We start from the raw sequence: 12578 nt of genomic DNA on the forward strand, positions 1-12578 counted from the left end.
CCGTTGCACTGAATGAGAGCGTACCTTTAGACTGACAGTTTGATCAACCAATCATATATTGATTTGTAGCCAATGGGCGTATTCTTTCAGAGTTTCCCTCGGTTCCAGGGTACTCTAGAAGGCCCGCTAGTTAACTGGCTCGAGACAGAGGATCTGGATGAATGCGACGAAGCAATTCATGCCGTTTTATTGTTTTTAACGTTGAAATGACAAGTGCAACAGGTGAAGATTAAGTTGTTGCATAATTGTTGTGAGTACCCTTTTCAAGACGACAATTCAGTGAAAAGACGGACATTATATTGCTGCGGAGGGGGGGCGGCGGCGGGGGGTGTGTGTGTCTACAGAAGGTCCAGTTGTGATAGACACGGTTCGCCACCGATACAATTTGATTCAGGATCGATGCATTTAAGCTGCATAGTTAATGTCTCATGGAAACATTACGCCATTAAGTGTTTGGGCAGCTGGCACCTTGAACAGCGAAGTACAGTATATGCTTGTGCAATGCATATAGACACCTCTAGATTTATAGGAACAATTAATATCTTTGGTTCAATAAGAAGAGTAAGGATGGTGAACCGACTATATCAACCTGAGGCAGAGAAGCTTTTACTGTTGTGTTGAAAGATTTCCTTAAGATGGGCCAAATAGCAAATAATGTCTTGTTTTATGTTTACCTGTGTGAAAGGTGTTGGAGGCATCATATCCTTGTTGCTGAGTGAGGAACATGTGACGAAGCCTCTCTTTTAGAATGTGTTTTATTTCTCTCTGTTCTTCACTGAGGCCACCGCTGCAACAATGACACTACACTCTTAAATGAAAAGACCAAAATACACAAAGGAGAGTATCACCATAGTGACCGCAGCAGATGTGATGCACATACAAAAAATGGTTTCTCTCTGCAGCAGAAAAGCAGGGAATAATTAGCAGATGTGAACATTAGTTATAGTGCAAAACCATTGGGACTAATTAAATGACTTGTTGTTACCATGCATGTGACATATACTGTATTCTTTCATTACATAACAGTGTTTCTGCACACTTTATAAACATGCAGGGACATGGCATTTCCACTTTAAATGCATCCCTAGCCAGTTACGTTTACTTTTTTATAACATAATGTAGTTGCAAACAGGAAATATTTGGACATGAGAAAGGTTTATTGATTTGTTAAAGTTAACTATTTTCAGGGTCCATCTCTTTTCCCTCTATTGTGTCAACTGAGTGTTTCCCTGGTTTCTGAAAAAAGCTTTACCCACAATATTTATATTCTGCTTTGTTCTGGAATGTATCTGATCTTTGGTATCTCCATTTGAAGATCCTCTCTAATGAGGTTAGAACATATCATTTGTTTGTTTGCTTTCCCCCCCACAAAATAGGATTGCGTTTAACTGAAGTGGAGTTTTCTGCTCGCCTGCATGAGCCGCCGTCTTCAGTAATTGCATCTCAAGGGATTTAGGCTTCATTTGTTGTCCAGTGAAGAGAGAGAATCTCCAGCAGAATATGTAAAACAAATTGGGGGAAGGTGGGGTTTTTATACAATGTGCACTCAATTCAAGAAATCTTCCTGATCAATAATTGAAAAAAGCTCTATAAGTTTTGTTTTCTTGTCTGCAATATAGAGCAGAGAACTGTCTCATTGGTTAGCTGAGTCAGTATATTTGTCTTCAACATCATGTAATTGCTGAGGAATGAGAAGAAACTTGCTTTCATTGATCGAAAGACAAAGAGGAGGTGAAGTGAGCCCCAAACTGTCTTGTGTTTGGATATAATACCCCTCTCCTCCTCCACTGGGTCAATCTCCTTAAGATATGATCCAAATTTGCATATTCATTTATCGTGTTGCTGTTCTCCTATATGTGTGGCACCAACTGATAACACAGTCTTTGGTGACAGCCTATGTATCTAACTCAGTGTGACTGGAGGAGATAACAAAATTCAGAGAGCACAGCTGTGATTCTTCCGCTGGCCATAACGCTGTAATTAAAATGACTCTTCCTCCCACTCTCCAAATACAAGATCGTGTTCATCAAATTAAGCCCAATCAAGATTGCTCTCTGTGTCATTTTTTAATCTATAGGTAGACTCTGTTTCAAAGACTTCCTGTAATCACGGCAAGTGGAGCATCAGCATGTTGGAAGATCTAAGAGATTACCAGAACGTTTTCAAAGTCTGTTGAAAAATGATGTCTGGCTTCAAAGTAGCAGACTATTTTACTTCAAATGTGCACCACAGTTTTGCCTTAATACTGTAATATAAGAATTGTTTTCTTATATTTCACTCTTGTATTATCCTTTGCATAAGACCAAAGTATTACAGTACAAGCATATGAGTGAGAAATCATCCAATAAAACATATTGTAACAAAGACGGAGGCTGTGGCTCAGTGGGTAGTGTGCTGGACTTCAAATCAGGGGATAGCAAGAGTCCCACTGCATTCAGCATGTCGTTGTGTCCCTGGGCAAGACCCTTCACCCCAAATTGCTCCTGTGGGGATTGTCCACAGTACTGAATGTATGTAAGTGGCTTTGGATAAAAGCGCCTAACAAATGACATGTAATGTAAAAGACCGAACATGGACCAATTACTATCTGAGCCTTAAAGTGCCCTAATGTGGTCGTACGCACGGTCAGCGCCAGAAAACACGGATAGCAATCCAGAGTAATGAGCTGGAGAGAGAGTCCCAGGAAGCTACGTGTCTCGTCAGCTGATTAATGAGATCCTAGCAGAATTGGATTTGAATATTAATCCTGGCCTTTCGCTTAAGCTGACATGAATTGCCACCTGGCTCTGCACCTCGCTATTTCCAAACAATCACTGCCATCGAGATATTAGAGGAGAGAACGATGGAAGGACAGGCGAGTGCTCAGAGCTGTATCATCTAACAGCTGTGTGTGTGTGTGGACACTAACTTTACATGGACGCTGCCGTCAATAGAAATGAATAAGGGGAAAGACGTACACGTTCTCCTGGCGAGACCTCAAATAATCTTTGTAATATCTATCAAACTATAGATCCTACAGTTCACCCCAGGGGGAGTTTCTCTCTCGTAGGAGTTTCTGCTCCCTGCCTGAAACGCCTCAATCGGACTCCTTTGTTTACTCATGTAACATAGTGACATCACTATGTAACACGTGTACGTTATAGACCAATCACAAAATAGTTGGCCAGCTAACCAATCAGAGTAGATTGGGCTCTGGTTTCAGACAGAGGGTGAAAAGAGGTGGTATGAGGACAATAAATACATTTTTAATATTGAAGTATGTAAACATGTCACTGTAAAGGCACAAATAAGTATGAACCTGAAATCACCATATGTGTCCTCTTTATGATATCCTGCTTGCAAAGCTAAGTTAGCTTTTTAAACTGAGGATTATGCCAGAGGAAGTTCATAGTGTTTTCAAATGGAAATTGATTATCCTCTGAGGAGCAAGAACATGTTTAATCAATAGGCGCATTCACACCGCAGTACTTTTCCCACAAAGGTTCATGAGAACTTAGTTCATGAGAACTCTTTAGTTCTCATGAACTACAGATCGCGTTCACACCGGAATAAGTTCCTGGGGAAGGATTAGGCAAATTAACCCGCTGACGTCACTTCTTCTTCTTCTACTTTGGGTTTACTGGCAGGCCGCAAACAACTTCACGGCGTATACTGCCACCCGAAGTCCCCGGAGTTGGGGACTGGCTTCAGTCTTCTACTGAAGCTTTCCAAGTAAATGGCCAGACACCTCCTCATCTCCACCGCTCCCATGTTTTCTTTTGTGTTGCCATAAGTTAGTCTCTCTGCGTTTGTGCGTTGGGCTAATGCTAATGCAAGGATAATAAAATGGCGGTTTTACGGTGCGTAGTTTGCAATCCGCCCAGCCAATCAGACATAGGAACCTTTTTCTCCCACGAAAGTTCCTGCTCTCTAGCAGGGACGGAAAAGGGGGTAAAAAAGGTTCTCATGAACTAATTTGAATTCCGGCTCTTTTTGGTGTGAAAGCGACATTTCGGAACTATATCGGAACTAAAGTGGGAAAAGTACTCCGGTGTGAGCGCGGCTAATCTGTTGAATTTGTTTCTTGTGTACAAGTAGGTCCTTTAGCCTGATGATGCTAGATGAGATTTGCACCAGGATCATTAGGAATAATCCCCACGGCACCATGAATGTCCGGGCCAGATAACAAACAGTAGTGGAGATTAAAATGGGCCAACAGAAGGACAGACCAGAAGACATAATCAACAAGCTACGCTGGCACTAGGGATGAAATGTCACTTCACCAGGGTCATTTGGAATTTTTTCGACAGTAATCACTAAAAGTGTAGTGTCTTTCTCACTCTATCCTTTATTTGTTCTGCTCCTTTTTCTCTCCCGCTCTTGTTCTCTTCCTCCCAGAGTAATTGATATGATATGAGCACTGGCAAGTGTAATCTTCTTTTAATTAAGACCTGCTGCGGGCATCGGCTTCCGCCTGATAGTGACTCACGGCCCTCTTCCTCTCATTTCTCTTCCCCTCTTCCATCATCAATTTATTTTTCTAATGCTCCTCCAACTTTGGCTCCCTCATCTTTCTCCCGCTATCTCAACACTCAACTTGTAAGCCCCTTCTTATCATCTTCTCTGTCTATTTCTAACATCCTTTTTTCTCCTCTTTTCTACCCTTTTTCTCTTAAACTGCAGTCCCAGCACCATGAAGAGGAAAAGAGAGCCCTCAGCAGGGAAATCATCCTCCTCAACAACCACCTCATGGAGGCAAAGATCACCATCAATAAACTCAGAGAGGACAACGTGAGTACAGAGAGCTTCAGTACATCATGTTATATTGGCTCCTGCTGACATCTCTGTCAGTGTTGTGCCTGAACGCTCACTTGTACAAAACCTGAACCTTTTGTGTGACTTCAGTTGAGGACATGACCAAAATATATTTCACCTACAAGCCCACAAATTCAGCAGCAGCCGGAGGCATTAAGGACCTTAAAGGGCGGTTGCTGTCCTTTGCCGGTCTTTAAAGCCTTTATAGCACTTCTTCAACTCGGAGAACTCTTCCAAAAGCTGTTCTTCCTGATGGAAACACTTTGGCAGCCTTCCCCACTAACCCACAATGTCTCTTATCCACTGTATTTCTGCAACTTCCTGAGTATTTGTGCTTCAAGGAGCCACAGCAGGAATTAACTATAAGCTACTGGGTGTTTTATAGTGATTATACTGAAATCAATGGGCACCCTCGGGCTGCTGAGTTTGGAGCCGGTGCTGTGGATTTGAGCTCTGGGGCATCTGGCTATCTGGTGCCTCATTTTCTTTGAAGTGATTTAAGTGCTATTTCTACTACGGGCTCTAGGTCAGGTTGGATTTCTCACTCTGGTATATGGCAGTTTTTAGAATTTCTGAGCTATATAGTCTTTTGACAATCCCCCCGCATTGGTCCAGATTGATTTGAGTCAAGATTCATTCAGAATTTGTCGCATCAGAGACAGCAGCAGGGAAGGCATTTTCTCAAGAGAGCATGCTTTACAGTAAATTAACTGCGTATGACATGAAATAAAACAAATCACATTTCTAATGTGACATGCCTGACATGATAAAAACAAATGCATCATGTTGAATAACATATCTTCGGTGATAAACCATTAAATCTGCAATAGATTATTACTATGGATGGATTACTGAAGTGATCTTTCAGGTCCATACCTGAGGGTCTAAAGGCCAGAGCCTTAGTTTTAGTCAATCAACAACTTAGAAAGGGTTGCAAAACAACCAAAAACAGACAAAAAAAACCCTGCAAAATATAAAAGACAACATGAAAAGGCAAAATTGCATAAAAGACTCGCAAAACAATGCAAAATGCTTATTTCTGGCTATCAGTTTGCATGAATATAGTCTATAAAAGCCACATTTGCATTACTTAAATAGTCATTTAAAATAAATTATACAGTATGTAAAGACCTAATCATCATAAGACAGCAGAAACTCAACTCACGTTTCCTAAAATAACACTAACGTCTCAAAGATTATTTTGCATCTCCACAGCAAATACTCCACACCAAACGTCCCCTGGTGGCACACAAAAAGCGGTCACTGATGTTCGGGGAGGTATTGTCAGGGCCGGGGTGTGATGGAGGCACCGGGGAGCTACACTGCACCAAGAAGTGACCTTTAAAGGAGGAAGGATTTCAGAGAGGAGGGAGTAGAATAGAAAGAGAGCCAAACAGCTAACCACCCACACAGCATTCATTCAGAAAAACTGAAAACAATTCAACCGAGCATCATCCACGGATCATCCTCGCTCTGATCTAACATTTAAGTAAATATCTAACAACCATCCATAATAGAGAGAAACTACAGAGAATAAATAAGGCTGCACTATCTTCCTAGGCTGGAGCCTGCAGATAAATCAATGCATTATAAAATTCGACTGAATTGGGAAGATATATTACAAATGAAAAAGTTCAGTGGAGTTAATAAGATCCTGTAATCCCCTGATGTCAACCTAGTGAACTAATAAAGCCAAGGTGAAAAATACCAGCTCACTAATTAAGCTCCACCAGCTCTAATGGATGATTTTCTTCCTTTGATTTGACGGTTCACTAAATCAGTAAATTGGCTAATCCAGCGGGCTACATGTCCTATTTTTCAATGGATAACAGCCCATTATGTCTACTGCATATTATACGCTTTGCTATATTGTGTCAGAATTAAAACCATACATGCCAGGGTTCTTGTCTTGTTTCCCCCTTACCCATTATTAATGTATAAATACCTCATTAATAGTAAATTGATACATTTATTTTTAGATTTGCTGTTGTAATTGTATCACGGTTCATTACCATAATGCTCCTGGCTGTAGTCTCTTACACAATTCCCCCAAAAGCTTATTGAACCATCCGGCAACCATAATGATAACGATTTTTAAAGCATCATTTGGTGATTATATAATCTGTCTGCGTCTTCCAGGATCTGTACAGGAAGGACTGCAACCTGGCCGCCCAGCTGCTGCAGTGCTCCAAGTCTCACTACCGCGCTCACAAGATGTCTGAGGTGAGCGCCACTGCATCAAAGTGTCCACTCAATCTGTTCTGCAATAAAAAGCGGAACTGTTAGGGAATTGAAATTCGTTTTTTTTTAGCCATTTAGGCTTTCATTGCCAAGATTTTACATTTAGTTGAGTAACATTTTAAATAATACTTATTTATTTGTGTCTTGGTCTATATTAAGCAGCTCAAACACTAAGGTCATATCATCTGTATTTATTATGGGAGTGCTGAGTCTTTAAATAACATGTTATTATGGAAATTTAAGGAATATAAGCATTAAGCCTCATATGAATTCAAGACAATCCGTTACTCTGTGGTAAATACAGATAAATAAATGATTGCCTATAACCTGTAAATGGTTTGCTTGATTAGATTAGGAAATATTTAATCAAAGAATAAATAAATAAACAGAGTAATTGGACGGACCTCCAGTAACCAGTTGATCAGATCACCACATACACATTTTAGTAGGTACACCCCCCCCAACATTTTAAACTAATGTTGGAAAATAGGATTAACCAAAAATATATCTAAACCATTATCAACAACATGACACTCATGTTACCGAGGTCTTTGGGAGGACTTTTGACTATTGCCACAGTATTAATAAAGACTGGCTATAGCTCTGAGCCTTGAGATAAAACGACATCATCCATCACTAAAATTATCCTGTACATATTAAGTGTGTTATAATTTGTTCTTGATGCATTATTTCTGTAATGGAGAGAGTTGTCCCATGTTGTGCAGTCTCCCTATAGAAGCCTTGGTGAGTGTTTTCACAGAGAGGACGGAGGCACAGTGCTCCTCTTCAGACAGCCTGATGGTGGTCTGCTGTCTGAAGAACCATCTGTCTGCAGCACGCTGTGCATGATGAATGAATGAAAGGAAGTTTGGCCTTAGACAGCACCTGATGCATAAAGTGATACTCTCCAACAGAGCTGACATATGCTGATTGAAGCACAGCATACATATCAAACATTTGATATGCATCAGTTATCATTTATGAGGATATATACAGTATATGAAAGGGGATTCTACTTCATAAACCTGTAAAAAGATGGTTTCTGTTTTTATTATACTTAAATATACATAATGGTGGACAAGAAGGCAAGATGGAGGTAAACGGTAGAGGAAGTCTATGTATCTATTGCAGAAAACGGGCACAGTGGTCACAAGCGACCAATATTGGCTAACAGTAAATGCTAAGCACATTACAGACCCATTGGACCCATTGCCTAAGTGTTATTTGTAAGCATTCACTGCTAAGGAGAGGCTCTGGGAAAGGGAGAGGTTGTGCTTAATTGCTTACAACTGACACTTCTCGTTTTAAAAAGACTGTTTTCTGGTTTTATAAACTATCACTTCCACGAAATAATTTACCCCTGGAAATGTAAGATCTCGTCAAAATGTGAAGCGTTTTGAAGAAATAGCTTCCACAGAATGGCTGTAAACTGCTAGTGGCTAATAAGTTCATCTTTCATTGCCTCAGATAGCAGCTAACGCTGAGCTAGCTCACACTGTATATCATTTTGTGCTTCCCCCCCACAGCCTCACCTATTTTCCATCTTTATTCCCTCTGGGAGAGGCAGCGGCTGCTAAAAATAGCTCAGACTTAAAAGATGCAGGTTATTTTATGCCGCGGCGAGCTTCTATTTCTTAACTATTTTTTATCTTTTCTTTTTTTTATTCCCAGCTGGAGACCCGGAGCACTGGTTTAATTTGAATCTAAGCCGGTCCCTGTGGAACTGATATGTGTTTGATGGTAGACAGAAGAAAGACAGAACGAGAGAGAGAGAGGGAATGAAGGCCTTTCAGTTGTGAAGGCAGTGAGCAAAAGGAGGAAGATGAAAGGATAAAAAATGGGAGGAGAAAAGAGAAAACTCTGTGGAAGAAACAGTTCATAGTGACCCGGACCAGCTCTAACAGGCACAAAGAAACATGTCTGTAATTGACAAGAACATTTGTCTACAACATGAGCCAATCAAACTGTGTGTGTGTGTGTGTGTGTGTGTGTGTGTGTGTGTGTGTGTGTGTGTGTGTGTGTGTGTGTTGAAATTTTCATTACAGGGGCCAAGTTGCGCAATTCCTTTGAGAAAGACAAACTAATCAGGACTGTGTGAGCTTTGCGAGAATGAATTAGTTTCTACACCAGGACTATAGATTTAAATCACTGAGGAATAACTTTAACCACACGTTCAGTGCAGACACAGATAGCATTGAATATGTTTAATGAACAGATCTAGTTTGATTGTATAAATAATTAAGAAAGTTGGGGATTGTTTTCTGAAATATCTTCTGGCTAAATCTCTTTTCTATTTGTTTTTCTTAGCTGCCAGTGGATCTGCAGGAACGCCTCAGTTCCCACATGGAGAAACATAATCGAGGCAGTGGATCAACCATTCCAATGTTCTCCTCCAATTACTCTGACGCCGTGCCCACATCTCTGATTGCCAAGGTCCTTGAAAAGCCTGAACCAGGCAGCAGTTGCCCGGTAACGCGCTCACCCAGCCCACAGCCACAAGATGGAGACTTTCTGACAGCAACAGGAAGCACTGACCACCTGAACCGCCGTATTTCCTATAAAACATCTGACCTGTACTGCAGCGATACGGCCCTCTATTGCCCTGAGCGATGGCAAAATGCCGAGCGCAGGCAGAGCGTCGACCTCCACGGCACCGCGCTGTTCCAGCTTCAGGCCCAGAACTACACGGACAGCAACCCGGATGAAGAGGCCTACCACTCTGGAAGTTTCTCCCACCATGAGCCCCAATCCCCCTTCGGCCAACAGGACGACTTCGGCACTGGCAGCCTCCCGGCCTCCAGCTCCTACTCCAGCTTCAGCCTCGCATCAGACGAGAAGGGAGGGGTTATTGGTGGTGGTGGGCGCAACACCAGCAGCACCTTGTCCTCCTCCCACCAGGGTCTCTATATGGACTGGCGAGATGGTGGCAGCGGGGATTATGAGCGCAAAAGCATGTCCTCTTACGATAAAGACAGCCTAAGCTTCCCCAAGTCCCTCAGCATCCAGCACATGGCGATCCCAAGGAGCCCACAGAAGGGCACCTCACCGGGGTACAGCAGGACGGCGTCATGCTTCAGTGAGCCGTACCACTCCAGCACCCCTCGTCTGGCCTCCTCTCACAGCATGGGGTCCACAACCGGACTGGGCCAGGCTCGTGGAGGAGCTCTGAACAACAGAGGGGACGTCCAGGTCCCAGAGGACGACCTGAGCAGCCGCTGGAGGCAGCTCAGCGTGGAGGACATCAACACGTTCTCCTCTTCCTACCGCAACGTCGCAGGGCGGGCCTCTCCCTTCAGTTCCTCCGAGCGCCACTTCGCCACGGGCCCCTCCAGTAAGGTCAAGGGGCCTCTCTACAGCAGCTTCCAGGAAGGAGACGACGTCTTCCACAGCCGCGTGCTGGACCAGTGTTTCACTGTGGCCCCCCTTTCGCCCAGCCGCATCCCAAAACCCATGGAGCATCGTAAGCAGGAGAAAACAATGCTGTACCGAGCCAAGGAGGACAGTCAAGACTCCGAGGGCAGCTTGTTCCTCTCAGGGAGCTCCAAGGAGAAGGAGAGTGGTGGGGGAGCGAAGGCGGCAAGCAGCGCCAAGAAGGACTACGCCAACCTGAGCGCCGACAGCACAGCAGAGTCCCTACACCAAAGCTCCTTGGAAGCCTCCAGTCTTCAGCACTACCCCTCCCCCCGGCCCAGTGTCCGGCCTCGCCCCAGCTCCAGCTCCGCCCTCAGCGTCGGCCCCGCACTCCCAAAGAAGACCTCTCCAAGATACCAAAAATTTGGCAGCACGGGACTGACGAGGAAGGACAGTTTGACCAAGGCCCAGCTGTACGGTACACTACTGAACTGAGGGGAGATTTTCCTTTTATGCATGATGATGATGATGATGATGATGATGATTCCTCACTTACTGTACTGTATGTCTCACAAGTTCCCTGCAGCAAACACATGCTGGGTGTGATGGGGAATTAGGTTGTTGGTGTTTTATGTAACTCTTAGCCAAGGCACGTTTCATTCAGTCTGCAACACTTTTTCTATCGTATGTGATGATAGCAACCTGAAACCAGCTTTTTTCTGTTTCATGAGAATACCGATAATTAGAGTGACTGGGGATTTCTGCAACACAGCCCAGGCAACAACAACGTACTGTGCGATTTGCTTTTTAATTTGTTGGTGTTAAGAACTGTTATTAAAACCAGCAAAAGACCATTCAATTCCTGCTCTAATATAATACAGTATAGATGATGGACTAAAGCGTGTGCAATAGGGTGACTTAATTACACATGTTTTGAGAAGGAAGGTTATCCATTATGTATTGTGGACCCTGCTGACTTCAGGCTGTTAAAAAAAAAACGTTTTCATTCTCTATTTCAAACAAAATGCATGCTGTATTATGCATATAAATAAGATAAGAAACACTAATTTCCAGCTTAATTTTTTCTCATGGGGACATTATCTCTAACTCCACTTATTCAGTGGTAAGGAAGATGTATTACTATTTCCAAATGAGCTAAACAAGAGATATTAGAAAAACTAAACTAAAGTATTTTATGCAAAAGCCATTTCATGTTAATAGCAAGACACTCAATTTAGATTGCAAGAGATTCTTGATGCAAAATGTGACACTTCTTTATATGGAAACTTAGCATAAAAATAGTCCAAAAATAAAGATTGTTGAAGGTACAAGTACAATTGTTTGCCAGGTGAACAACAAAATAAATGATAAAGGAGAACTGTGAGATTTTCAGCTTGATTTTTCAGATTTTTTAATAAAGATTAGTAGTTACCCTCATACCAGGACACTTGTGAAATTGCCTTAATCCTGTTCAATGGACAGCACGGTTTCCTTTACAATAACTGTGTACATACTGTATTATCTGCTCTATTGTTAATGTACGTATACTCTACTGTTACAGCGTCTGTTCTTCCTGTCATAGCACACTTAAAGGTAGGGTAGGTAAGAATGGAGAAAACAGCTCGAGTGCGCTAGAATTTGAAAGTACACAACCGAAAAACATCTGCCCCTTCCTTCAGACTTCCTTACAGAGCCCCTCCTCCAACACACACGAACGCGCACATGACCAATGAGGTCACGAGATAAGTTTGTGCACGAGATGGAAGGCTGACAGGCAGGTAGGCCATCTAGTTATCTGCCGAGGCAGATAATTGGACTTGCTTTTTACAGCGCCACGGCTTCCACAGATGAAATATTTGTACATATTTATTGTCAAAGCATGTAATTTATTCATTGCTATCGGGATGTTAAGAGCATTCCCTGGAATGTAACAAAAAGTGTTTCTGAAGTGAATGACCTACCCTACCTTTAAGTTTTCTTGGAAAAGGATTAAGTCCATTATTAGATTAAGGATAATTATTCAGTGGAGATATTCATTGACATTTGTTTTTAGTCAAAGACTATTAAGCTTAAACCCTTTCGGAGAGTTGAGAACACGCAGCCAAATTTCGACCCCGGAAATTCTTAAAGGTTACCTATTATGCAAAATACCCTTTTATGTCTTTAATACATAAATATGTGTCCCCTCTGTG

The 12578-nt window shown here is 42.4% G+C and overlaps 1 protein-coding gene across 1 annotated transcript in view; it reads left to right on the forward strand.

Annotated features, from left to right (window-relative positions):
* Nucleotides 1-12040, forward strand: part of LOC104954331 (brain-enriched guanylate kinase-associated protein) — a 31237-nt gene extending 19197 nt beyond the window's left edge. The window contains exons 5-7 of the mRNA XM_010781425.1: nt 4663-4770; nt 6934-7017; nt 9343-12040. Coding sequence (XP_010779727.1) covers nt 4663-4770; nt 6934-7017; nt 9343-10881 — 1731 coding nt within the window. The 3' untranslated portion in view covers nt 10882-12040. The remainder of the gene's footprint in view (nt 1-4662; nt 4771-6933; nt 7018-9342) is intronic.
* The last annotated feature ends 538 nt before the right edge of the window (nt 12041-12578 follow it).

The sequence above is a fragment of the Notothenia coriiceps genome, unplaced genomic scaffold, assembly GCF_000735185.1.
Source record: "Notothenia coriiceps isolate Sejong01 unplaced genomic scaffold, NC01 NC01_scaffold00023268, whole genome shotgun sequence".
Classification (NCBI taxonomy): Eukaryota; Metazoa; Chordata; class Actinopteri; order Perciformes; family Nototheniidae; genus Notothenia; species Notothenia coriiceps.